Source organism: Platalea leucorodia (genome assembly GCF_965183815.1).
Source record: "Platalea leucorodia genome assembly, chromosome: 13".
NCBI classification, from domain to species: domain Eukaryota; kingdom Metazoa; phylum Chordata; class Aves; order Pelecaniformes; family Threskiornithidae; genus Platalea; species Platalea leucorodia.
In genome coordinates this window covers 17,282,468-17,308,727 of record NC_138835.1, presented here as the reverse complement: position 1 = coordinate 17,308,727, position 26,260 = coordinate 17,282,468, and the positions used below count along the sequence as shown (strand labels likewise).

Below are 26,260 nucleotides of genomic sequence, written 5' to 3'. Positions count from 1 at the left end.
GCGTGTGCTCCCCGCTCCCGGCCCCGAGACAGTGCCGAGTGGCGCTGGGGCAGCGGGGCCCGGTGCTCCCCGGCCGGCAGGAGCTGCCCCGGCGGGAGCCCCGGCGGGAGCCCCCGGGCCGCGCAGCCTGCCCCAGCCCCGGTGCCCGCACAGCGGGACAGGCCGGGGCTGGCGCTGCTGCTCGGCGCCGTCCCCGCGGCTGGGGGCGGCAGCCCGGGCCCCCGCTCACCGCGGGCAGGCCCTGGCCCTCGCACCGGGTGGGTGTGCGACGGCAACGGAGGGGGCCCGCCCCGCCCCGGTCCCGGTCCCTTCCACCTCCCCCGCACCCCGATCCCGATCCCGATCCCGGTCCCGGTCCCGGCCCCGGCCTCGGCCCCGGCCCCGGCCCCGCCTCCCCTCGCCTCGCGCCGGGTCAGATGGCGCCACCCAGCGGCCTCGCCCGGCCGCCCCTGCGGGACTACAAGTCCCAACCTGCCTTGCGGCGGCGGCTCGCGGGGCACGCCGGGAGCCAGGCAAGGCGCGCCTTTGCCTCGGCAGGCATGGCGGTGGGCGGTACGTCAGCGCGCCGCGCCGTAAAGCGCGAGGCGTCGCCCTCCCGGCGGCGCTTCCCCTCCGCTTTGCGACGGCGCCGTCTGGCAGTGGCGGTTGGCGCCTTTGTCCTGGCGGGCGGCGGCCTGAGGCGGAGCGGGCCCGGCGCGGCGGTAAGTCTGCGGGCGGTGGGGTCCCACGGCTCCGGGCGGTGGCGCGGACTTACGCGGAGCTGCTCGAATAAAAGACATACCACAGCAAACCTGGCGGAGGACTGAGTCCTTCCTGGCCGAGGCCGGGCCGGGCGAGCCCCGCGGCCTGCGGGCGGGTAGCGCCTCCGCCTCGCCGCCCGGCGCCTCCGGGAAGTGGCAGCGGGGAGTGCGGGCTCGCTGGAGCTCCCCCGCTCCCCCGGCGGGGGCGGCACCGGCCGCGGCGGCCCGGGGCCGGTCGGTGCGCGGGGGTAACGCAGCTGCGAGGCGGCTCGGCCCCAGCCACGGCGAGTCGCGGGGGGCGCAGCCCGTGGGAGCTCCCGCGGCCTGGGGTGGGAGCTGCGGCCGGCAGCGAGGCGTCGGGCGTGCGGATTGCCTCCCGCCGCCGGCGAGCGCTGCGGGTACCGCCCAGGGTGAGGGCGCTGCCGGAGCCGGTGAGCGGGGCCCCGAGAAGGAGGGCCGCCTTTTCCTTGCGGGCAGCTCTGCGTCTGCCCGCTGGCCTGGGCGCGGAGGGCCAGGGCGGGTGGGTGCCGGTGCTGCCCGAGGACAGCCCTGCTGGCCCCAGGCCTGACCTTTGGGGGTGCGGCGGGGGGCTGCCTGGCGGGGCTTGGCTCCGAGGTGCTGAGAGCCACTAGCCGGTGCTGGGTGGGAAGCTCACTGCTTCTCAGAACCCTTCCTTTCTGTGGTGGCTGGCTTTTTTTTCTTTTTCCTGCCTTGCTCAGGAACTTCTTGCAGACTCCTGAGTAATGTTTCACTTATATCAAATTAGTTCCAACATCCCACTTCAGCTGTCTTGCTTTCTGAAGCTGTAGCACTATTAATAAATAACTTTGGCTTTAAATATAATATTTTTAGGGAAATGTGGCTTTAATTAACTTCCAGAGGATTTATTGGTGCATGAGCAGATGCAGGCTGTCCTTTTGTAGGAACCTGCTTGGCCTGGTGCTTGCTTTCTGGGTGGGGGGATTGGGACCTTTAAGCTGCCCAGGTGTGTAGTTGGCCTCTGTGGCTGCATTTGTCAAAAAAGACTTAATGTGAAAATTAGTCCTTCACCTGGTGTAGTGTGCCTGAAGCTGGGACAACATTCACTTACTCTGGTCTTATGATTGCTAAATGACCCTTAACTATGTAATCTATCAAGTGGAAAATGGTAAGAGGCAGTAAATGCTCCTATATGAAAATTCTCTAGTAATCCAACCTGAGTGTTTGGGATTTATTACTTTGTTTTGAAAGTAACCTGCAAGTGGAAAAATAGCTCCCTGTTTTTCTTCATATGGAAAGCTCTTGCACCCTCTTCCCCAGCCACTCCCTACTGTCCCCACCCGTAAGAAAAAGAAAAGGGAATTTCTCCTGCTTTTTATACTGGAAGTGAAATGTCCCGGCAGCAGCAGTTACAGGTCTTGTTGATGCCTCTTTGCTGTGCATATACGTGATGTCCCAAGACCGTACGTACAGGCCATGCTACCTGAGCGGGCGCTCGCAGGGGCTCCCAGTCCCCATCCCTGGTAGCGCTCAGAGCCTGGATGGAGAAGGCCATGACAACTGGATCCAACTTGGATGTCACCCTGCTCCAAATGGGAACTTGGGCTTGATGGGTCTTTCCGTGTTTTATAGCCACTTAATCATTTTGGGAGAATTTTGAAAACTTCTTTCCCCTCAGCTGATGAGAACTGGAGCTGCAGTAGTGGAATGGAAGGGAGGCCTAGTGTTTCCATACGGAAAAAATGGGACAAGATTTGGTACTTCTGACAGGGAAGATAAAACTGTGTATGTGGACAAACTTAGAGGATTGAGGCAAATATGGTAGAAGAAATGACTTTTTTTGTTTGATTTTTGGTTTCGGTGTTGGGGTGTTTTTCCTCCTTCCTGTTCTGGCAGTTCAGTTGATTTTAAAAAGTTTATTAGGCTGGGAGGCATTCTCTGCCTCCTGTCCCTGCCAGGTTTCCTGAAAGAAGGAGAAAAGTGATATGAATGTAAAGTTAATTGATCTTAAAAAAACCCCAAACAAACAAATTTTATGTCTCAAATCTGGAGTAGATGTATTTTTCATGCCAGTTAAGTGTTGTAGAAATATTTATGTAAAACTAGTTTATATTTTTGGATGTTTGACTTGTTTATTTAGAGGCTACTTTTACATTGTAACAAATGTAGGTTACTGTTAGGGAGTGTGTTGATTGTAGGCATCTCATGATGAACAGTAGTAGTTTCTGTTGATGTAGTCAATTTCATCAGCTTTGTTTTTCCATGTTTCTTGCATGTTGTAAACAGAAAATCCCATCCTGCATTCCTGTAGATGAATGTTTAGGAAGTATGACAACTTTATAAATAGTTTTCAAACTTTCAAGTTCATCTTGAAAGTTTCAGTGTTTTTAATTTTTTTAAGCTTTATGTAATGGTGACTTTTAAACCAGGAAGTATGAATCCTGGGGGGGAGGGAGGGGGGTGGCTTGGTGGAGTTTGTTTTGTTGTTTTTTGTTTGTTGGGGGTTTTTTTGCTGTAATTCTTTGGGTAAGTTTGTGCAGTGACTGTTGCTGACTGTTCCAGCTTTATCTGTGATAGTGTGGGTTAACAAAGTGTACTTGTGCCATACTGGGGGAGAAGAGGTGGTAGCAGTACAGCATTTATGTGGGGGTGGTTAAATTCCCAGCTGTGGACCCGCCTTCTGTGGGAGCTGACGTCTCTATGGGGACAAGGATATGCTGTTTAGTAGGGGTATGAATGAGAAACTGTGTTTTCTGGTATTAGAAAGCTAAGATTTCACATTTAGTAAAGTGATCCAAGCGTGGTCACTCAAGAGCATTTAAACAGTAGTTCCTGATATCTCATTCAAAGCCTGTATTGAAATATTTGGGCCCTGTTATGCAATGTTGTGATGAGTGTTTCCTTTCCGCTTATTAAAATATTGCATACATTTCAACACTTCTTACCAGTGGGCTGAAGAAATAGATATGACAACAATGGGTGTATTGAAAAGCTTAAAGTTAAGATGGTTTAGTGGAAAATGAGTTTTATTTGTATCTTAGTTTGGAGTTAAACCATTAAAACTTATCTGCAAAATAATTAGGTTTACTACCTTTCAGTATTACAGAAAAGCTCAACCAAAATGCCGTGGTATACGTTTTTGCCAGACCTCTCTATCCCTTTTATTAAGATTTCTCTGGAGTGAAGTTTGCGTCAAGCAGACCCAGTTGGCTTCTAGTCTGCAAAGCTGTTAAGTTTAATCTTGTTCCAGTTTAATTTTAATGTCATGGATTGAAATTATATGCATGGCCGTTTTTCTTTTTTGCGAAGAGTTGGATTTGGAACGAAAGCAAAATGGCTCGAGGACGCAAGAGCAATAGCATCAAACAGAGCGACTTCACTAACAGCACCAATCCTCAGGATTTAGAGAGAAGACTTTTTATCGGCAATTTGCCCACAGACCACATGACTCGTGAAGAAATGGAAGAGATATTTTCAAAATATGGCAAAATCAGGGGTTAGTATATTATCTTATGCCTTTTTGTGGCTGGGAATTCAGTGAGAAATATAACTTTCATGCTTGTCAAATGCTATTTGATGATGATGAGAGGAGTGACTAATGTTGTTCCTAAAAAGTGACCCCTTAATGATAATTTTCTCTGCCTGCATTTTCTCTGAAAAAGTGATTCCTTCAGTACAGCTGAAACGTAATGCGTATATATCAGCCATGTTTTAGCTTTTGGGGTTGCAGTGTGATGTTACAATACTCTTTCAAGTGACTTCATGGTCTCTTAATCAAATCTCAGTCACTTCATGGGCTGTATTTTGGTCACCGCCTTGTCAGAAGGCGGTTGATCTACGAAATTTATTTCAGAGTCTCTAAGCTCTGCATTTTGATCCTGGTAGATTTGGTTTTCCCAGGAAACTTGCATAGTCATTTCTGCGTAGAGCCCCTTTGCTTGTTCACCTGGTGGGGTTACGTGATGGCCTGGGTGCGGGTTAGTACTGTCCCTTAGTTGTAACCGGTCTTGCCCTGCTGTTAACTTTTCCAGCCCTCAGCATGTACCATGGCTATGGGTTCGTGCAGTATGACCGTCTAGAAGATGTCCAGGCCGCTCTGGACGGTGAGAAGGGTCGCCTTTATAAAGGGTATAGATTAGGTAAGGAAAACTGATCCGTGCTCTCCTACTGACCCTAGCATGCGTTCTGGTAGAAAGAGTGCTTTTGTTTTAAAGCTCTCTGGAAAGATTACTATGTGCAACTTGCCTGGCGCTAGTCTGAAATCACTTTTACTAGGTATGTATTTGCCTTCTGAGTTATTTGCTGTAAGTGCTGTGGTTCAGCTGCAGTGTTTTCTCTTGCTACCTAGGTCGTACTCTGAACTTATTTTTATGTGTTAGTATTTGAGAAGCTGTATTACCCTGTGTAAGAGACTGTTCAACACGTAAGCCCTGGAAGGCAGTCATTGAGACCTCGTACAGATAGTTTTAAAAACATTTGTCAACCAGTACTGGGCTTCATCTTGACAGGCTCAGACGAATTGGTCACAGCACTTAGCAGCTGCTTAGATAAGCAATCTTAACTTGGATTTTTTTGCACATGTGAAATCAATCTGTAAGTAGTGCTATAAATACTAGGTGCTTTAAAAAGCCCATTTTCATAAAGATGAAAATAATTCTGTTAAATATGCTGGGAGCAAACAAACAGAAATGAATGGTTAGAAGTCTAAGAGTAATCTATTAAATGCAAGCAAAAAATTTACTTTGGAAGTAAACCTATGCTAATTTAAAGAACAGCAGTTTGACTTAGGAAGGAATGAAAGGAGCAGTAAATAATGACTTGTGGGAAGGTGTGTGTACAGTAGCAAATACGAGCCTGAAGAGGGAAATGGAGGCAAATGGACAAGGAGGGTAGAAGGATACAAGAAGAAATTATGGCCAGCATTGTCAAAGTCTAGAAGGTTAAATAGGAACAACTGCGGCTGTTTTAGAAGCTGAGGTGTAACTGTCTGGAAATGATAAAATTTCTCACTGGAAAGGGCCACCTAGTCTTCAGTTAATGTTTCTGCTGTCCGTTTTTGAAGAGGCAGAAGGTGGTGTTTTTGATGTCGTTTCCATTTCAGTAGTAAACTAAAAAAGGTAAAATAGCAGCTACCAAAACTAGACCTCTCCAAAAAATTAAATCTAACTAACATCTTTGAGGCTCAGTGAAATGAAGACCTGCCTAGGCTATTAATGTTGTTTTTCCACAAGCCTTGGAAAACTAGGGAGTTTCCAGGGACCTAGCAGAGCGCTGCGGATGTGCCAATAGGCAGCGTAAATGGGATGAGCCTGGCATCAGCCCCTGATAACAAAGGGATTCTTTCACCTGACATTCAGTGAGAAGTGAGTTAATTAATGCCAATCAAAATGATTCCTGTCAAACTAACTTATTCTTATGATACTGCAAGTTTTATGGCTGAAAGTAGCAGTGTTGATGTAAAAGACTTCTATAAAATGTTTGATTTAAGAAACTAGAACAATTTAAAACAACATACAGTTAAATTGATTTCAAATGAATCTTAGTGTAACATAGATGGAATTGCTCAGTGCTTTGAGTGGTGTTCTGGAAAAATTGATTCCTGGCCATACAGTGTTTTTATGAGTGACTTGGAAAGAAAACACACAATCATGTTTTAAAAAGAGAGGATGAAATAATGAAGATTGAGTCACTGATGGTGAAATGACCTGGACTTCTTCCTAAGCTGGATGCAGGCAGAACAGAGCTTTCAGTAAAGCCAAAAGGGAAGATTTGCACCTAGCAGGAGTGCTTTTGTCATCCTTTGCTGTACAAAACACAAATTTGTAAGTAGGGAGGTTTTGGTACCTGTGGGTTTCTGCTGCTGGAATACTGTGTTCAGTTCTGGTATGCTTGGTTCAAAAAGGATAATGCTAAATTGGAAAAACCTCAGAAAAATCTGAAGAACGCTTAAAGAGTTGAAGAACAAGCCCTAGCAAAAGCCTCAAGATAAAGGAGTGGTGTGATCTGTGTGTTACAGGCAGACCTGGGGATAGGTGAGTTTTAATCTAGTAGGTGTAGGTATCGCAAGTCCTTAAATGGAAATAAATAGTTTTCTTTAACAGCAAAATAATTTACTTCTGGAATAACTTATTGGAGCTTTGGTGGTTTCTGTGCTCTGAAGACTTTTAAATTGGAATTGGATGTTTTGCTAAAAGTTAAGCTCTAGTTCAATGCCACTGCTGCACTTGAGATAGGAATGTGATTCAAGAAACTCTTGTCACCTGTGCTTACTCAGAAGGTTACACTGTATGATTACAGTGGCCCTGTCATCTCAAAATCCTACAAGACAGAAGACTTTTTTTTTTTTCTCGGAAGTTTTGTCAGTGTTCAAATACTTAACCTGTAAATGCTGTTGGCATTAAATAAAATGTTATTAAATCTGTTCGTTTTGCACAAGAGAAAGATCCATGTCAGCGGTGTTTTTTCTTCTAGTAAAATATTTTTGTTCAGATTTAAATACATTTTTTTTATTTGAAAGAAATGTATGGTATTGAGTGTAAAAATCATAATAGGTTTCTGCAATGGCATCTTAAAACAGAAAATAAAAGTAATCTTAAACCAAAGAAAGCAGATAGTGTCTTGCTTAAAGATAACACTTGACTTTAAGGGGGGGGGGAATTCTCAAGTGAAAAATAAATGCAAGGAGAACAGTTGCTTCAGTTATGCAGTCTGAGTATTAAATATAATTGCTAATAACACAAGAAGGTAAAAGGCTTTGGGAGAGTTTTACTCCAGTGTTGCATTATACTAATACTTCCACAAATGCATAGAAGTGTGTTCATATCTTTAATGAGTAAAACTATGTAGGGAATGAATGTCCATCAAATTTAGTTTGTGACAGTAGACAATGCAGCTGTACTTGATCCTGGAGAGACTGCTTTGTGGTCCTGTGAATGTTGTTATGCTGCATTTGTATTTCATGTTCAGGTTGCACTTGCCTCTCTCCCCCCACAAAAAGAGAACATGCTGCTGCTTGATTGACAACAAGAACAAAAATTAGAACTAATCCCTTAATTCTAATTTTAATCTTGAAAGTAATGAAGGATAGTTCGGGAAGTTACAGAAGGTGTTAAGACTGAGTCTGCCTAAAGACACTGCAGCATGTTTATTCTCCTGCAAGAGCTTTGAGAGTAGTTAATATAAATAACTAATAAGAAATTTTAATTGTTGATAGATTCTCAGGTAGCAGATAGGACCTAGGTTTGTTTTGTTCATTTCCTTAAAAGGCTCCGAGTAAAACATCTGAAGTCATTTCTGTTTGTTCTTGCCCCCCTCCAGTACATTATTTCATCTTCAGTCAGCTGTTACGGAAGGCTTTGTTTCTTCACAGTAGAACGATATGGGTCCCTGCCAGTTCTGGGCAAGTTCACCTTTTCTGGTTGAGGACACGACTCTGTTTCTTCAGCTCTCTTACTTCTTTGTATTTCACTTCATGGTGTTTTTCATGGAGATGCTCAGAAGCCAACCAATTTTCAAATTTCTGATCTGTTGCATCAGTTTGCATCATGTTAATAGTGGTGTTCTGAATGCACCATGTTGACTTCATAAGGAGCTTGTGCTTCAGGCTCCTTGGATCCTGTTTCCTCCATGGTGGAGGCTGTACAACTTAACGCTGCAGCAGTCCCTTGGAAGGCAGTTGCATGTGCCACTTGTACCCTTGGATTATTTTCAACAAGGGTACCGGCATGCTCCATTGAACAGGACTGGCTGTGAACTTAAGACTGTGCTGGCCATCAGCTTCCTTTCTTGGAGGTTTTCAGACTCTGCTTTTTCTCCTAGAGTCCATGAGTCGCTTTCTGCTTGCTCATAGACTGCAGAAGAAAGAGGTTCTCTTATGGAATGAAGAGTCTGGATGTAGGCCTGAACGTAAAGGGTTAAAACTTCACCCAAGCTGTCCACCCTATTTTGAAGTCAGACAAATCCATGAAAATTTCATTACATTGTACTATCTAAACTTAATAAAAAATTGTCAAAGTGACAATGTCTCTCTGCTGAATGGATTTTCTTGCACCATCTGGATGTTGTTGAGCTTAAGTTGCTTTCATTTGAATTGTGCTGATGATCTTTTTTTGTTCCATAGCATTGAACAGATGGGTTGATTATTCTTTACAGATATTAATAAAGCAGTGGAAAGAAGAAATATGAATAAGGCTTCATCAAGGTCCAGTCCAGCACGAAGGTAAAGTACCTGGAAGCAGTGAGTTATACTAGGAAGGTCAGGCTTTTAGGGCATGAGCCCAGTGGCCTGTGCTAAATGTCTGTGTCTCTTCCCTACCACCACCTCCCCAGTCAAACAGAGATGCTCAAGCGAGACAGTCGGGACATGGCCATTCCACCTCTAAGAGCCCTTCTGGCGCTGACACTTCAGGAGGCACGAGGGAAACCTCGTGTCTGCTGCTGTTACTACAGCTAAGCGTTATGTTTTGCAGCACAGGTTGTAAGAGACTTGTGAGGAAGAATACAGTTGATGTTTGTTCCTGCTTCAAGTATCAGAGAAGCCGAGGCATATCTAGAGAATGCCGAGGGGCTGTAGTGTTCCCAGTGCCATGCTGCAGAGGACTTCGGGATCTTGCCTCTTCTGATGTCAAAAGCTCCCAGTGCTGAAATGAGACTGGAAGAGAACATGTGAGCGAAGCACAAGACAGCAAATGTCTCTATTGCACTGTCCCATCTGCACGTGTGCTTGCGTTGTCCGTACCTGGAACCAGTCCCCTTCTGTGCAGTTAGTGGTGTGTACCTGCCAGCTTCTGGTTTCCCACCCCTCGGTAGGCACAGTGTGTACAGCTCCTGCATATCCTCTGTGTGCGAAGTTGCAGGCAGGTGGAGAAGACGTGGACTGTCCTGTCACAGGAAGACAACTTCGGTTTCCTTTCCATGGCATTACTAGGGAACGCACAAAGATGTGCTGTGGTTACAGTTTGGTGTAAGGCGTGCATCTTCCATGCCTATACTGTAAAGCTTTCCACACAAAGGAGTGTTATGTGTTGGACTTGAAGTTAATCAGGCTCTCACGTGTCTGGTGTGCTCTACTAACTTGACCTGTTAAATTACCAAAAATGAGGAAAAAGTGCAACTAGCAAGACATCTACCACCAAAAACCAGAGAATCAGTAGCTGCAGTTCTTGGCATCATCTAGGTCTTTTGTATGTTGCGCGCTTACCCTGCACAGGGCCAAATGCACTTGCAGAGACCAGCACGTGGACATCGCCGAGAAGTGCTTTGGGCACACAGCTGGGGGTTTTTGTTACAGATGTGGCAAGCCTTGGGCCTGGGCACTGTCAGGTGTCCTCAGTGCTGGCATGAGGCCCCCCAAGAATACTGCAAGTGCATGAGCAGCAGGCACTGATGGCACATCTTTGGTCTCAGTGGCACTGCAGGTGCGTAACGCTGAAGGCGCTGGGCAGCACTCTGCTGCGAGAGGCAGGCACCTATGCCATAAGTGTTGGTCCTTGGACCACGTTACAGAGGGACCAGCAGCAGGCACTGATGCTATGGGCATTGGGACCTGTGTCACCCTGCATGCATGCAAGAGTAGATGCCCATGTCGTGAGCCCTGAGGAGCGCTGGAGTTGTGTGAGCCACGGGCACCGGGCTGTGGACTGGACTACCGCCATGGCTGCTGAAGGCTTTGGCGCCACTGTGACAGGCACTGGATTCCAGCTGGCACTGCAGACACCGTGGCCATCCCGTGTGGCTAGCATTGGGTCCCAAGCAGCACTGTGGGCACAGGTGGCGATGAGGTCACGGGCATTGAGCCTGGGCACAGCTGCGGGTGCACAGACGGTGGACGATGAAGTCTGGACCACGCTGCAGGCATGTGAATGACAGCTGCTGATGCCGGGGTGCAGAGTCCCACGCTGTGCCGCAGGCGGCGGTGCTTGGCCAGCGGTACTGAGTCGCGAGCAGATGCGGGCAGTGGTGCTGTCACTGCAGGAGTCGGACCGTGGTGACAGAGGCGTGGAAGCAGAAGGCTGCTGTGCCTTCATGCTGCTGCCTCTGCAAGCAGCAGGGCAGCGATGCAGGTGCAAGAGCAGAGACCTGCGCCATGTCTGTACTTCTGTTGCAGTTGTGCATTGTTCATTCTGGATCTTTTTGTCTCTGCAGATAATGAATGTGGCCTGTTCTGGTCACCCCACTCCAGCTGGAATAAATGTCATATGCCAAACAATTACACTGCATCTGGCTGTTTTGCTATATAGTCTTACAGCTACAGAAAGATCAGTTACTCAGTATCCATTAGAGCAAATCAGAAGTTTCCCCTCAGCTTCTGCCATCCTTTGCTGTAGGTTGGGGGGAAGGGGGCGATGACATGTATCCCTTGTGGGATGTGGTTTCAATACAGATCACAAACAAAAAGCAGATTTGTGTGTCCAAGAGGCTGAAGGAGTTTACACTTGTTTGTGTGCAAATACAGTGTGTCTTTTACAGGAGGAGGCTATATATGCTCTTGGTGGCAACACTGTAGTTTGTCCCAGGATCTGTTTTGTATGTGACATAAAAATAGAGAATGCCAGCACTGCTCTGTATCCCCCAGCGCAGCTGGGTGTCTAACCACCAAAGTCCATGCACAATCTCTGCACATCCATCTCGTTACTGTCTGCTCTACCTGACACTGAACTTGGGCACATCTGACTCGCTGCTCCCGCTGTTCTCTCCAGGTGACTACTACGTGAATCACTGTAGTGGAAGCAGACTTATGTTCTGCTTATCTCTCATCAACTAGATTAAGCTGGTAGAGGACTCTCAAAGTCTGTCAAGTTTTGGAAATAAAAAGATTCAAAAAGCTGGGTTTTTTTCTGATGGTTGTCAGTGTCTTGGGGAAAGAACATTCCAAACACGTGAAGCTAAGTGGTTTCTCTGCAAGATTTTTTTATGTTTGGCTTAGACTACAGTGAAAGTTATCTTTTTTCTGGAAAACAAAATATGACCTGAGAAAAAAAACCCTACTGTTTTGGGAAAAGATGAAGACTGGAACGTTATTCTTCCTTGCCTCTGAAGACAGTGCAGTACAAAGTCTGAATGAGATGGATCATTCAGATGTGAGAGAGAAGCCTGTTGCTGATGAGGATGCCATGCTGGTTGGGTTTAGTACCCTCTTAACATGGGGCATCGTAAACATAAGACTGGCTTTCTACAGAAACTATCCCTTCAAACCCAGGACACAGTGATAGCTATCATTGCTTTCTGCTAGCAGCACAAACCCAACCGCAATATGGAACCTACAGTGTCTTTGGTCACAACAAGCTCCTTTTTTAATCATATGCCAATAACAAGTTATTTCAGGTATTCTGCTGTCATTGACTAGTGGATTTAATGGATCCCTTGAATGCTCCTGGCTGTTGCATATTTGTGGGTATTAGTCTCCAGCACCTTGAAGTCTCAAAGAATTTGCAAAAGCATGTTTGGTAGATGATCTGTGGTTGACATTGGAGGCCAGAGGCCTTGAAATGTTTCTGAGGTGCCTGTTCACTTCTTCCACAGGTGGTCTACACTTTTAGTGATGCTCCATTAAGGAGCTTTGTGGGTCTTGTTTGGCTACGATAAATATTGGAATTAAGAAGCTTCTCCAGGCTGCTTCAACAAATATGGTTTTTGGGCAATTTTTGCTGTTGTGGGATAGGAGGGTGGATTCAGCCGCTGAGAGAAGGGTCGCTTTGGCACCTCAGGTAAGAGATCTAGGGGTAACAGTACTCATGTCGTTAGCAGTCTAATGGAATTTCCATGCTGTTTTTCTCAGAGAGCCATATGCGTACGGGGATGGCCGAGATGCCAGACGCGACCGCTCCCCTCTTCGGGGGAGCCCAAGGAGAGACCCCAGAGATGGCAGGGATGGTAGAAATGGACGAGATTCCAGAGACACTCGAGACATTCGAGCTAGAGAGATGCGTGACGCCAGAGACCACAGGGACCCACGGGACCTGCGAGACCCACGAGATATCAGGGATCCAAGAGACTTGCGGGACCCTCGTGATGTTAGAGATCTTCGTGACCCACGGGAGCCACTGTATGATCGATACAGGGATCCACGGGATATGAGGAATCCACGAGATGTGAGGGATCCACGGGATATGAGGGATCCACGGGATATGAGAGACCCTCGGGACCCTTTGTACAGGTAATTTCCGTGGGATTGTAGTTGGCAACATGTTTTTACAGGGATCCTGCCTCAGTGGCTGCATTGGTTTGAGTGGTGTCAGGCATTTAAGATAAGGAAGTTGCTCTGGCTGGGGACACTTGAGTGCCTGCTTTGTGTTTTCTGGGGAGCAGGTGGGTACTTCAGAAATTAAACTTGAGGAAGGTCTGTGGGTGATGCATTGGCAAGTTATTGCCTGAGATTGTGCTGGAGCATGGAAACCCTTGCTTCTTCTGTAAATGTTGCAGACGAGATGAATCTTACGACCGTTACCTTCACCTTGAAGACTACTATCGGCGGAAGGATGACTCTTATTACGACCGTTACAAAGAGCATTTTGATAGAGCACCAGTGAATTCAGAAGGTGAGTACCTGTAACACTATAATGGGCAGATTCACATTCTCCCTCTGGGAGGATGCAGGAGATGCCTGCAGTGCTGAGTGCATTGCATTCCATGACACTCCGAGCAGGTCCAAAGGGCATTATTTGTTCTGTCCTTATGGCTTGCTTTCAGACCGTCTGAAGCGTGAGGAGCGGCGCCGAGAGGAGCTGTACCGTCAGTACTACGAGGAAATCAAGCGACGTTTTGATGCAGAGAGACCTGTGGATTGTTCTGTGATAGTGGTGAATAAACAGACAAAGTAAGAAAATAGTTAATGACCAATTTTATTATTGCATGGTAGAAGAAAATGGAATTAAACGTAGTCCTGCCTTGAGACTGTTTGTCTTACAGGTTGCTCTTGAGCGTGGCTTTAGAGCCCTCAGAAAGCTACAGCTCCTGTTGCTGTTCTGAGAATACATGTTGATGAGATGGAGAAATGTTGTATCTTGTGCTTTGCTTTTATTCCCTTCTTGTCACCTATCACTATACCTTCTCCTGATTCTTTTCTACGTACTCTTCATGTCAGCCTACTGTCGCAACAGGTCATAGTGACCTGTACTTGTTATTCATGGGTTGGATGTTATGGAACTTATTAATATGTGCCAACTGGCAGATAGTACAGAACGGTTGTCAGGGAGGAGTCGTGGGGGTGTTCGTTTCAGAGCTCCTGTCAGATTGGTTACTAGGTCAGATACCAGTCAATACCGTTAATCCAACGTGCAAGAGGTATAAAATCACTGTTGAAAGTAGTCGTGAACGATATCAAAAGCATGCGTAAGTAGTAACCAGGGCAATCTCATGTGGCAGTCTGAACGCTTACTGAGGTGTCCCCACTCAAACACAGTGTGTCTTTTTATTGTGCTAAATGCAAGATTGTTTATATAGAAACAAAATTGTAGGCCATCCCTGTAGAACGGTGGGCTTTCTCTTGGAATGTAAGGACTTAAAACAATTTTAGGAGTCAAAGGGACTTGTGTCAAAAATGTTGGTATGTCCTTAGTTTGGAGAGTGGGCGCTGTGTTGGGAACAGAGGAGTGCACCTATGCCTGGTACAGTGAAAGGGGGCTGTAATGATGGCACCAGTCTGATGTCTATATCTTTACAAATAAATATATTGAAGAATAGCAAACACGTAAATAAATCATAGATCTGGGTTGGGTTCTGAAGAAAATGTTTGTCAAGAGGAAATTTAAAGTTCTGTCTTCTTAGCCCTTTGGAAAAAAGATCACAAGTTGCTTTTATTTAACTTTGCTATATCTGTGAGGCAGAAAGAGAGAGCTGGCGCTTCCCTGATCTGGTGGTAGAAGACAGAACAGGAAATCAGAACAAGAGAAGCAGTGAAACTAGAAGTACACTTCTGTGGTTTGCTTTTACTGGAGCTGATTACCTAGGGGAACAAATCTTGAAAGGAAATTTTAGATTCTTTATCCTTTGGTGACTAAAAGTCTTTGGAAGATATTCTAACAGACCACAAGTTACTGTACTTGATACAGGGAGAATTTTTTTTGTGCAAGAGGATCAGCTTAATATCCTAAGGATCGTTTTGGTCTGTAACAGCTACAAACCTTATGAGCTGGAGCACGTTAATAAATCTTGGATATTGAAGCATTGATGTCACCTACTGTAGACCTGTTGAAAGATGACTCCCGAAGAACTTAGATACACAGTCTGTGTAACTTAGAAATCCTTAAAAAGGCAGTTGGTGGAGGGTGAACAGATTTAGTCACCGTTACAGTGTTCGCATCCACAGTCGATAAATGGAACCTCTTTCAAAAGGTGTGGGTGCACACAGACTAAATTTCTCAGAATGCACGTGCAGTCTGTATTGCAGGCTTTGGTACTGAGTATAGTAAGCTTAAAAAAAGACTTGAAAACTTGAAGCTCAGCCATGTGAGCTGTGGTTTGTGTTTGGAATGGGAAATCTGCAGGACAATGGATGCAGGAACAGTGGATCGATAGATGCTGTGTTGATACTGGGTTAGAGCAGAAAGCAGCTAGTAGAACAAAAGAGCAAGAGAAAAATTTATTTGGAACTCAAGTGAATGCTTATGGATGGGTAGTTATCCTCTGAAAATTAATCTTCAAGTCCAGAAGTTGGTCTGTGCTACAGTGAATTAGGATAAGGTGCATTTGAACAGTTAAGGTACTGAACGTAGCACAAGTAACTGACTTCTGTAGGTTAGCTGCTCTGCTGTGTACCCCTTAGATCTGTGCGGGCATAAATTACCTCACCTAATGAGTTCAGTTTAAACACATTTATGTGTAAGCAAATATATGATAGTGTAAATCCCTTTGCAAACACTCTGTCTCTCAGCTAAGCTGAGGCTTGATTTGTAGTCTATTTCAGTTAAACTGAAATGATGGATTCAGATCAAAATAAGGGTAGGATATGGGCTTTTATATTATTGTAATGAGATTGCTTTAATACTGTCCTGTTAAACATTATGACGTTTGGCAAGCCATTAGAAAAGCGAATCTGAGATGACAGAGAGGGTGAATGTGCCAGGGTTTCTGTTTCTGTATGTGACTGACTTGTTAAACTGCTGGCTTTGCTTTGTGGTAGGGAGTACGCGGAGTCAGTGGGGCGGAAGGTGCGGGATCTGGGCATGGTAGTGGACCTGATCTTCCTCAACACAGAGATGTCACTGACGCAAGCCCTGGACGATGTGAGCAGAGGAGGGTCTCCTTTTGCCATTGTCATCACCCAGCAGCATCAAGTTCACCGCTCTTGCACTGTTAACATCATGTTTGGCACTCCACAAGGTACTGAGGTCTCAGTAGGCTGTGTAGCTCTGTGGTCACTCTGAACCACTCAAAGTGCTGCTTTAGAACACTTTCTTTCAAGCAGAATCACACAGGACAAAGTTCATCCTTGCTGTGACATAAGTAGTTATTAATGACTTGACACCATGTCATAAATGTGAATATCATTATTTACAAGTTTCCATAATGCTTTATTTGTCCCTTGTCAAAAGGACTGTCTAATTTCTGCCAAGAGAGAATCTCGGCTGTGTTCTTAGCACCTAACATCACCAGCCGTTGCATCGTAGGGCAAATCTTGAACCCCAGCTCTAGAAATGACTGCATTGCTTTGGCAGATTTCTGAGTAATACCAGTCCAACCTCAGTTTATCACTTGTTGCTCTCAAAGAGAGCATATTTGGAATGTGACAAATTACAGGACAGATTTTAAACCCAATTGTGATTTAAGGAGAACAGAATAAGGATAGCGTATTCAGTCAAGATAAAGATCTGATTGTGAAACTAGGAAGAGTTATAAAAAGATACACCTATAAAATGATTTGCTGTACGTGCTCCACCTTTTTAGCATTTTAGTGCCATTTATACTTGTTGCACCACTTCCCATCTCAGGGTGTGACTTGGTTTGGAGAGCGTGAGGGTGGGTGTAGGTATTAAAAAAACGTCTTGTCAGAATGTGATCTCGGAAAGCAGCCTTTTGCTCTGATCAGGTTATTTCTCCCTTATCATGTTCTCAAGCAATGTTTTGTGAGGTTCATCTGGGAGAGTAAACTTCTGAATGCACAGTCACTGGTTTTTGGTTGCTTACTGGCTGAAGAAGCCAGGTTTCTTTTGACACTGGATGCAGATGCGATAGGAGGGTCCTCTCATTTCCTGCACAAATAGAGCTCACACACACTTTCACTGCGCTTTCCACTGCCCTCGGTTTTAACTCTAACTCCTTTGGTTTATCACCCATCCTCCCGCCAAAGCTTCTCTGCTTTACTGCATCTAACAGTGTATCAAATCTGATAAGAACGCCAGTCATTAGCTCATCCACAGCTCTTTCTAGAGATTAAATATGCTCACTTGAACTGCATGCGGCCACCTTTCCATTCAGATTAGTTTTAGGGAGCTCTTTCACAACTTGTGCAAAGTGTAATGTTAAAATGAACCCTAGTTTGCTATTACGAGGAAAAGGGTGGCAGCATTTGATGATCTGCAGGTGTGAAAAGTGCCCAGAGCTTTGGGCACTTTTTGGAAGGTAAAGGCCTTCTCTTTTGATCTCCCTGCTTAAATGTGTGTTCAGGGCAATATTTGCATGTGTGCTTTGTGAGGTGGAAATAATGACCTCAAAAACTTTAAAAGGCAAGTGTAAAAAACAAAAAAAAGGTTGAAATTGACCATTGTTCGTTGTATTACAGAAGAATTTGATTGTTGCTTTTTGCCTCAGAGTAGTAAACATAAACAGCAATGTGACATTGAGCCAGTGCTTCTTTCCTCCCCATCTCCTGCATGTGCACACACTCTATTAAGGCATTGCCAGTACAGAATCAAAAAGTATTCCCATTGCTGTCCTGCTCTGGGAAGCTTTAGCAGCCTTCAGAGGGCAAGTCTTGGATCTGTCCAAGGCTTTAGCAGTAGAATGGCTGGAACTGTCTCCTCTTGGAGCACAGAGAATTTATGTGAGAGATAGAGGGAGCTGCTTTCCCTTTTAATTGGATGAGAAGCAAGAAAGATATTTCTTGGGCTGATAGGGTATCTTCTCAGAGCCCTCAGCTATGGAAGTAAAGGATGGCCTTGCTGAGTGATAGCCTTGAGCCTTCTGTCACCTTAGGAAATTGAACTGTTACTGTGTGCCTAGGAAGCTTCCCAAGTCAATGCTTGGAATCCCAGAGTGGTGCCCGCCTGCTGAATGAGATGTGCTGGTGTGTGTGAGGCAAGGCACCTCCTGTTAGCATCGCTTTGGTTTACTTAAAACGTTTCTTTTCCTTCTGCAGAACACCGCAACATGCCCCAAGCTGATGCCATGGTGCTGGTGGCAAGGAATTATGAGCGCTACAAAACAGAGTCACGGGAGAAGGAGCGCGAGGAAATCGCCCGGCAGGCTGCCAAGATGGCAGATGAAGCTGTTCTGCAGGAGCGGGAGCGCCCACCCTCCATGGAGGAGGGTGTCAGAGGAGGTCACCCTCCAGGGATTCAGACTCTCTTGAACCTGCTGGCAGACAATCGCTATCTAACTGCTGAGGAGACTGATAAAGTAATTAATTACTTGAGAGACCGGAAAGAACGGTTACTGAGGGGAAGCACTGATTCTCTGCAGGGTAAGTTTCTCAGCCCCAGACAAGGCTGTTAATCAGATGGTTTGTGGGTCCTCTGGGCTGGGACCCAAAAACAGTCCTGGGACTGCAGAGGAGTCCTAGTGTCATAATTTACTCACACAGCACCTCATTTTACTGAGGTGGACTTGTCCTTGGGAGTCCTGAGACGATTCAGATCTTTCATGTGAAAGAACTTTTATATTGGATTCTCTCATGGAAACCATGGGACTGCCATAAATGGTTTGGCTGCTACACGAAGGGCAACAATTCTGCTGAATGGTTCAGGTTCCCCAGAGCTGTGCAGCTCTCCTGTTCAGAGGGTGGATATTCATTGATGCTTGTGTCTTTGGTAGCTGTTTCACAAGCTTTCTTGAGGTGCCCTTTCAAGGGCATTTGTGGAGCTTTAACCCTCTTTTTTCTTTCTTTCCCAGCATCCATGTCAAGACAGTCTTTGGGGGCACCTTCAGGATCATCTCTGGGTAGTCAGTCCAGCCTTCCAAGCTCTCAGGCTCATCAGGGTTCACAGCCTCTGGTCTCTGCTCCTTCTGTTCCAGTGTCCTCTTCTAATCCTCAGCAGGAGCTTCAAGCAAAAATCCTCAGTCTCTTCAACAGCGGGGCGGCAGCAGCAGCAGCTGCTGTAGCAAACAGCAGTTCTGCAGCCTCTGCGGGCACTTCGGGCAGCACTCCAAACCAGAACTTTGCTAACATGGCCAGCAGTCAGGCCCGGTCAGCACAGATGAGTGCTGGAAATTTAAACCAGGCTCAGCAGAGATTGCAGACTCCAAGCACGCAGCTTCCTGCTCTCCAAGGCCCTTCAAGAAATGCAGGTCCAAGACCTGGAGCTCCTCCACAAGCTCAGTCACTCTATGGTCAGCACCAAAATCGCCTCCCTGCACCTGGCAATGTACCCGCTCAAAGGCCAGTATCTTCTGGTATCAACTTTGACAACCCTAGTGTACAGAAAGCCTTGGACACCCTTATCCAGAGCGGTCCTGCACTCTCCCACCTTGTGAGCCAAACCGTGGCCCAGGGGCGAGCAGGGTCCTCAGCCCAGCAACCTATGGGTTCCTACCAGCGGCACTATTAAAGCTGAGCTGTCAGGCCCTTTCCCCTTCCCTTTGCCATTCCATACTTATAGCTGTTTAAAGAGTCTCCTGTTCTTGACACGGGACAAATGCCCCTGGATATGCATGTCCTCTCCACTTTGGCGAGAGTGTACCCCCAGTGGCATTGCTGCTGACTGTTGCTAGCGCTGCCCTTCCTCACCTTGGTCTGGTTAGCAGTGTTTGGAGAAGTATGCTCTATTTTCTCAGCGGCGTTATGTGCTAAGAGCCGCTTTGGATAATCGGTTGTTTTGTCCAGTCCCAGAAGCTGCTGCAATGACAGTCCTTCTGCATTTTCCTCACTCCCAGCAGCTGGTGCATCTTCACATTGCAGTGCAGTCTGGTCTTGCTGAATGGTCTTAGTAGTGTTTTGGGTCAGTGGTTTTGAGGAAATAGGGGACTGAACAGAGCAGTATGCTGACTGGGCCTGCTTGGAGACCCACCTTTTTTGAATGGGCACTATTTTTCTTTGGATTTCTTTTTTTTATTTCTTTTTTTAATGGCATATAAGCCAGTTGGAAAATACAGTGGTAGTGCTAGCAGCTGAACTCATGAAGCACATGCCTGACCACTACTCAGTAATCCAGGACCGTGCTGTTTGGTCCTTCCGTAGCTGGACTGTCATGTCCTGGCAGAGCGAGGCAGAGAAACACTCCTCACCTCGCCCAGCTCACAGAAACTGGCAGCTTTGGTCCGACTACTGTGGGAGATCTGAAACACAAGAGCTTCCAGCCAAGGCAGAGATTTCAAATCGTCTGTCAATTTTCCTACACCAAGTAGTCAGTGTTAAGATCAATCTGTTAAATTTGGCGTATAAATTTCCTTTTCTTATCATCTTGCTTTGGGACGGTTGGTTACTGTAGCCCAACAGCTCAGCCACAGCCACACTGATGTGCTGCTGGCCCTCCCTTGGGAACACCTGCAGCCAGTTACCAGATGGTGAATGTCTGCTCTCTGAAACTTCATCTCACTGTTGATGGGTGGTCTGTCCATCTAAGGTGCAGAGGCAGTGCCAAGGTACAATAGCATAATTTTATACATTTTTTTTCAACACTTTGGTAGCTGCAGCAGACAGTTGAGTGGAAAATCGGGCAGTGATTCTTCACCATGTTTTTAACCAGTAACATACTTTGATACCAGAACACAAAACATCTCTTAACTATGTGGTCCTCCCCATCACGGCCGCCTTAGAGTCTGTAGGCTTCCTGCAGAGAACCAAAAGAAACTAAGAAGGCAGTGTTCTTGGAGCAGAGGATTTTCTTTGTCCCAGGTGGTTTGTGTTGTAGCATATTTTCTTTCCTCTCTGTGCTGTTAACAAGAGGACATTACTTTTTAATAAAAAGGCAGGAAAAACGTTTTGTTGCATTTTTGACACTTGACAGCTTTAGTACTACTGGAATACATTATCCCACTGTGTTTGCCATTACTCTCTTCTTCCAGATAAGCTGTGTCCGACACTGCCCAGTGCTGGATGCTAAGTGGAAAGTGTACGAACCTTAGCATGACCTGCTGTGAGAATACTGTAACCTGTCTGTTTATAACACTTTGGTTTTGAAGTACCTCTCAGATACTTATTCTCGCACAGTGGACTCGGACGATCTCAGGCAGAGCAGCCCACGTGCCCACTGGGGGACCCGCGTGCTGGAGCAGTGTGTGGCAGGGGCCGGCATGAGAGGTCCGAATTCTCTCCGGCTGCTGGTGGTGGGAGGGGAGGGTGTGTGCTCGGGCCAGCAGCGAGCTGCTCCAGTGTCCCAGTTGCTGTTAATTGTACGGCTGCTGCGTGAAGTTAGGTCTACAAGTCCCTGTGCGTTTAGCACTGGCCTTCTTTGACTTGTGCTGCCGTTACTACACAACCTGAAATCGGATGGAAGTATGTCTGTCTTCCATCTTTCCTCCTCCAGTCTCTTTTTGTTAGATCGCTTTCTCCATCTCTACAACCCTGCAGACAGGTAAAGCATCTTTGCTGGGGTGATCAGAAATTGGCGTGAGCTTAAATATGGGAACTGTGGCACTTGGGAGAGGCTGTTCCTCTCCTGATGTTTTGCTTCCTCTGCAATCTGCTGCTCCCTGTCGGGGCGTGCTCCTTGTTAGGGAAGCGGTAGCAGCCAAGTGCAAAAATAGCTGTGGAGACCCTGGAAGCAAGTGAAAACTCCCTGTGCAAGTAGTGAAGGGTGTAATAAAATCATTTATTGCATTTTGTGCAGACAGGAGTCTAGAAAAATTAATACAGTTAAAGCAGTAAAGCATTAACAGGGAGCATTCAACAGCCGAGGAGCCACTCCTCCATTAATACCTGCACAGAGAACACAGGGTCTGTACTGAGGCGGCCTAGTGCACAATACTGAAACACTCACAGAAATTAAATGCAAGCCTAATACTCTTTTTTTTTTTTTTTTTTTTTTTTGGTTTGCAACCTGTTTTATTTACAAGGTTTTAAACTTAATTGCATTGCTCTGCACACAGATTCTCTAAAACACAAAGCATACTAGGTCACTACATGTCTATTGAAATATTGCACTCGAATAAAAGTCACTTGAATGGACGTAGAACATCTAGCTATGGTGATTAAAAGATTATTGAATGAACTGACTTTGTGATAACATTCATAACAAATATATTGCACATGTAGCACAGAAAGTGTTGTAACCAGCAAATGTCAGACCTTTTGGTCTTTCTGCTAGTTTTTAGTCCTGCTACACAGAGGAGGGTCTTGACTCTTCTAGTGCAACTCTTACCCTTGTTCAGTATCTAGTCCTTCCTCTCGTCCAGCCACGGACCAGCACCGACCCAGGCTGGATGCTGCCTGCGCCTCCTGTAAGTGCTGTCTTGTGGCTTGTTGCCTGTACCGCGTGTGGCTGCAGCGACGTGAGCCGCCTGCTGCGGCTGCTGCGTGCCGGGGCCTGTGCCTGCCCGCTGACAGGGGTAGGGCAGCTCCCCGCTCAGCACTCCTGCAGCAGGAACTGGAGCACACACCATCGCTGGCCCAGTGCTGTGCGCTGGCCGAACGCGGCTGCGGGTACGCGTGCTCCCCACCTGCTGCGGGCCACGCTTCCATCCCACCGCCCCGGTGGGTCGTGTCTGCTCAGCGCTGCTCCCACCAGCAGCCTGCCTGTAAAACAAACTTGGGGGTCAAGACCTTCCTGTCTGGAACAAAAACCGAAACGTGTCTGCACATGTGCCAAGGAGGAACTTGCATGTCTACCAGAGGAGGACGCTGTCTTCACCAAGGTGGAACGGCAGAAGGGTGCTCCATGGGGAAACTGAACACTCACAGAGGCCAAACGTGCAGGGCTGGGTTTGTAAACTAACATGCAGTGCTGTCTGCTAAAACTGGCCCTCTCCAGCCAACGGCGAGAGAACTCGCTGTGGAAACCAGCACCTTTCTTGCCACAGCCAAATTTTGCCTGGCAGGGGTGTTGAGGCAGCCCTGGCTCTGTCTAGAGCTGTGCTCCTGCTCTTGCTGGAGGATGAGGAAGGGAAACGCCGTTTTTCAGCGGCAGTGATGGAAAGGACTCGCCTTCCTGCTCCCTAGGGGAGCCGGGATCGCGGCTTTACTGTGGGGGGTTGAAGGGGTGCTGAGGGGGAATGGGACCCGCTGGGGATGCTGGGGAGGCGATAAAGCAAATCTCTCAGCAGAGAAGCATGCCCTGACCTGCTGTCTCAGCGCTGCTCTGCAATGTCATTCCTTGCTACCCTGTACCTGCGGCCGAAGGAATAGCTCTTCACCCTGATGCTGCCGAAGGCGGAGGCTGTCTGTGGCCTCAGCAGAGGCAGGCGCTGGCGGCTGTGCGTAACCTGCCTCTGCACTCCAGCCCTTGGTGCTGACCTGCTCCATGCGCCGGAGCGGGAGGGGATCAGGCTCATTGCTGCAGGGCAATGGCCAAGCTGTAATTAAAGGGTGACTGCAGGGAGCGAGTGGCATCTTCTGAAGAGGCAGAGCAGCTGGCAAGCGTTCTAGGCCCAACAAGCGTGGTGCTAGCACATGAGATGAGTGGGCAGGTTGCTGTGCATGCCTCCCCCATTGCTGCAGAAGAGCCTCAAATAATTTTGGGAGGCTGGAAACAGCACATGAGCTTGTGCCTGGTGGTGTAGGACCAACTCCAAGGGTCAGGGCAGCTAGACACTGACAAATCTTGGTTCCCGGGGGCTGCCCTTCCCAAAGCTAAAGGAACTTTTCACTTGTAGATGCCTGCCTGCTCTTTCAACAGCTCTTGAGCAGCTGAGGCAGTGGCAGGACCAGAGAGCACTGCCCTGTGTGTCTGCACCATTCATCAGCCCAGAGCTCCTGCACTGAAACCAGGTCTCAGCTCACCCTGACGGTCGCCTCCTGTAAACATGGAGCTCCCCATGCCCTTAGGACTAGCTTCCACACCAGAGTCGGCAACACAGACCAATGCAGCCGTGCAGATAGCTGAGCTACTGTGGCGGCAAGTCTGGCTGTGGCTGCTGCTGGAGAGAAGGGAGGCACTTTGGGAGTGATGGAAATGTAGGAGCAAGGTATGAGCAGGCACAGATGTGCAGCTGGAGCTTGGTTTTGGTCTGGGAGTGTGTCCAAGTAGTATCTTAAAGCCAAAAAAAAAAAAAAAAAATCATCATCAGAAAACCCACTGCTTTTTATCCAAGCAGCCCCAAATAGCTTTGGCCTGGACCTGGAGGAGTAGAGGGGCTCAGCAGAGGGAGTGGGGACTGGAGTCATCCAGTGCAGAGGGAGTTTCCTGCCCTCAGCGAGGCAGGAGCCAAGGGCTGCAGCCACTCTCAGCGGGCAGGAGGGACAGGCAGGCAGGGTGCTGGGACCAGCCGTGCCGGGCAGGAGGCAGCCACTGCCAGGCCACCCGTGGGGATACTGTGGGAGCACCCACTTCCTCCGTGCTGGCCAGGAGGCTGCTGGGGTGCAGGGCGGCGCTGGGGAGCAGTTCGGGGGGCCGAGACGAGCACTCCAGCACAGGGGCTCAGCTCTGGCCGGGGGACAAAGTGCTGCTGCTTCGGGCCAGGCTGGTGCAAAGCAGCCAGCACTGCCGGGAGAGGGCAACTCTTAGCAGGCTGCACTTCGAGTGGAAGCTCAAATCTGCTGTGAAACAAGTTCAGAAAAGTCTGTGACTTCTTTTCCCTGAAAACTCTTAAGAAGCTAAATTGAGAAGAAAATGAACCTGCGACCTGGCCCTTTCCCAGGGGCTGCCAGTGGCCGGGGAAGGCTGCAGCCTTCACCACCGCTCCAGAGCACTGGGCGCAACAGATAGGCACCCATTTCATGCAGGAGCGGCCCATCTCGGCTCTCTGTCCCCACGGCCTGGTGCTAGCAGAGCCCTGCATCTCTCAGAATAGATATAGATCTCTATATATAGACTTCATCTGGTTCTATTAACATAAATATGATCACTTTAAAAATACACGTACTGTATTATGTACACTATGTACATGGGGCCGGGGCGGGCGCCGGTGGGTGCCCAGGCTGCCCTCGGCACCATTTCCTGCGTGGTTCCTGGAACCATTCACATTTGTTAAAAGCTCCTCAGTTTCTCTGGCATGAGAGATGCTGGGGGGGACGACGGGGGCGACCCTGCAGCTGCTGCCAAAGGTAAGACGTGTTTGAACTGCCCCGCCGTGCCCTGCTGCCTGCGCGTGGGGGCTGCCTGCTGCAGCACGGCGGGAGGGGACAGGGGCTTTGGGGTGCAGCGGCCACGTGGCCGGTGCCTGGGCTGCCCTGGCCAGCTGGGTGAGGGAGTGCTGCGATGCCAGGAGGGGGTGGGACCCCTACAGCCTCCCCTCGCTGCAGGGTTCAGCCCTATGAGAGCAAACAGACTTTGCATATGTTAAAACTACACACAGATACAGACTTTCCTACAGCCCCAGGCAGCATCTGTGAGTGCCTGGGGCTGGCGCCGAGTTAGCAGTGAAGCCCTGGGGAGCAGCAGGGAGCACAGCAAAGCATGGGGGGACCCAGATGCACATGCAGGTGCTGGGACCAGCCGGGCTGGTGCCAGGGGCCTGAGAGCCCCCGGTGCCCCCCAGTGCAGTGTGGCGGGGGAGCAGAGCGGGGGGACGGGACAGGACTCCTCTGTGCCCGGGCCAAGAGCAGGCGCTGGTGCCTCGGGGCATCAGCAGCACCCATGCAGCTCCAGTGGCTGGAGAGTGGCGCCGGCTTACGCTGCACATGGTGGGGCCTCTGGGGACAGACACTGCAGCTCCACGCCACAACTGCTGCACAAGCACCAGGAGAGCACCAGGGCAGAGAGAGCCTGGAGTCAGTGGGGAGGGGGACAGGGAGTACCCCGCAACCACCCCAGGCTAGGGTTTGTGCTGTCATGGTTTAGGATTGCTGGGCTCCAGCACCCAACCCCCTGCAGCTACCCCCCACCCTCTGCCCACTCCAAACCATCACGCTGCATCTCCGCAAGCTTGGCCTACAACCTCCAGAGACGGGTGGCACCGCGGCAGCAGCACGGTGGGGCTGTCCAGGCCCATCCTGACGAGGGGTGGCCGGGTGGCAGCACCGTGGGAGGCAGCCCCAGGCACTGCTGGAGGTGGGGAGAGGAGCGTCCGGCGAGGAAAGCGTGCTGGTGGCCTCTCTCTTCTCCCAGTGCCTCCGCAGGGAGGCAGGGCCGCAAGTGGCGGGTGGTCACAAGCGTGTCCAGCCAAGCTCTGCACAGGGGTAGTGGCACAGCCGGGCCGGGCACCCGTCTCAGCGCAGCCACTGTCCTCTGCCCGGCCAGGGGCTGCAAGCAGCAGTGCTGGGGCTGGCGGCAGGGCTGGCCCTGCTGGGGATGGACGGTGGCAGCAGCAGCGCTGGGCTCTGGTGCTCAGTCCGCAGTACAGTGTATATATTT

The 26,260-nt window shown here is 48.4% G+C and overlaps 1 protein-coding gene across 3 annotated transcripts; it reads left to right on the top strand.

Moving 5' to 3' along the window:
• The first annotated feature begins 570 nt into the window (after positions 1-570).
• NCOA5 (nuclear receptor coactivator 5) lies at positions 571-21,440 on the top strand. 3 transcript variants are annotated; one of them, XM_082326136.1, is made up of 10 exons: positions 571-701; positions 4,029-4,215; positions 4,751-4,858; positions 8,871-8,937; positions 12,496-12,873; positions 13,140-13,255; positions 13,407-13,533; positions 15,838-16,037; positions 18,013-18,336; positions 18,765-21,440. In XM_082326136.1, exons 2-10 carry the CDS (start codon positions 4,053-4,055, stop codon positions 19,418-19,420), a joined length of 2,139 nt encoding a protein of 712 aa, XP_082182262.1. In that variant the 5' UTR covers positions 571-701; positions 4,029-4,052; the 3' UTR covers positions 19,421-21,440. The 3 variants fall into 3 exon arrangements, with proteins under 3 accessions (XP_082182262.1, XP_082182260.1, XP_082182261.1); XM_082326134.1 differs by lacking the exon at positions 4,751-4,858 and having other exon boundaries at positions 632-701; XM_082326135.1 differs by lacking the exons at positions 4,029-4,215; positions 4,751-4,858 and having other exon boundaries at positions 639-701.
• Positions 21,441-26,260: the final 4,820 nt, after the last annotated feature.

Excerpts from the sequence above, each read along its gene's own strand:
- NCOA5 (XM_082326136.1), top strand. The coding sequence starts at position 4,053 with ATGGCTCGAGGACGCAAGAGCAATAGCATCAAACAGAGCGACTTCACT. Across the intron at positions 8,938-12,495 it reads AGGTCCAGTCCAGCACGAAG|AGAGCCATATGCGTACGGGG; the intron begins GTAAAGTACCTG and ends TGTTTTTCTCAG. Across the intron at positions 13,534-15,837 it reads GTGGTGAATAAACAGACAAA|GGAGTACGCGGAGTCAGTGG; the intron begins GTAAGAAAATAG and ends GCTTTGTGGTAG.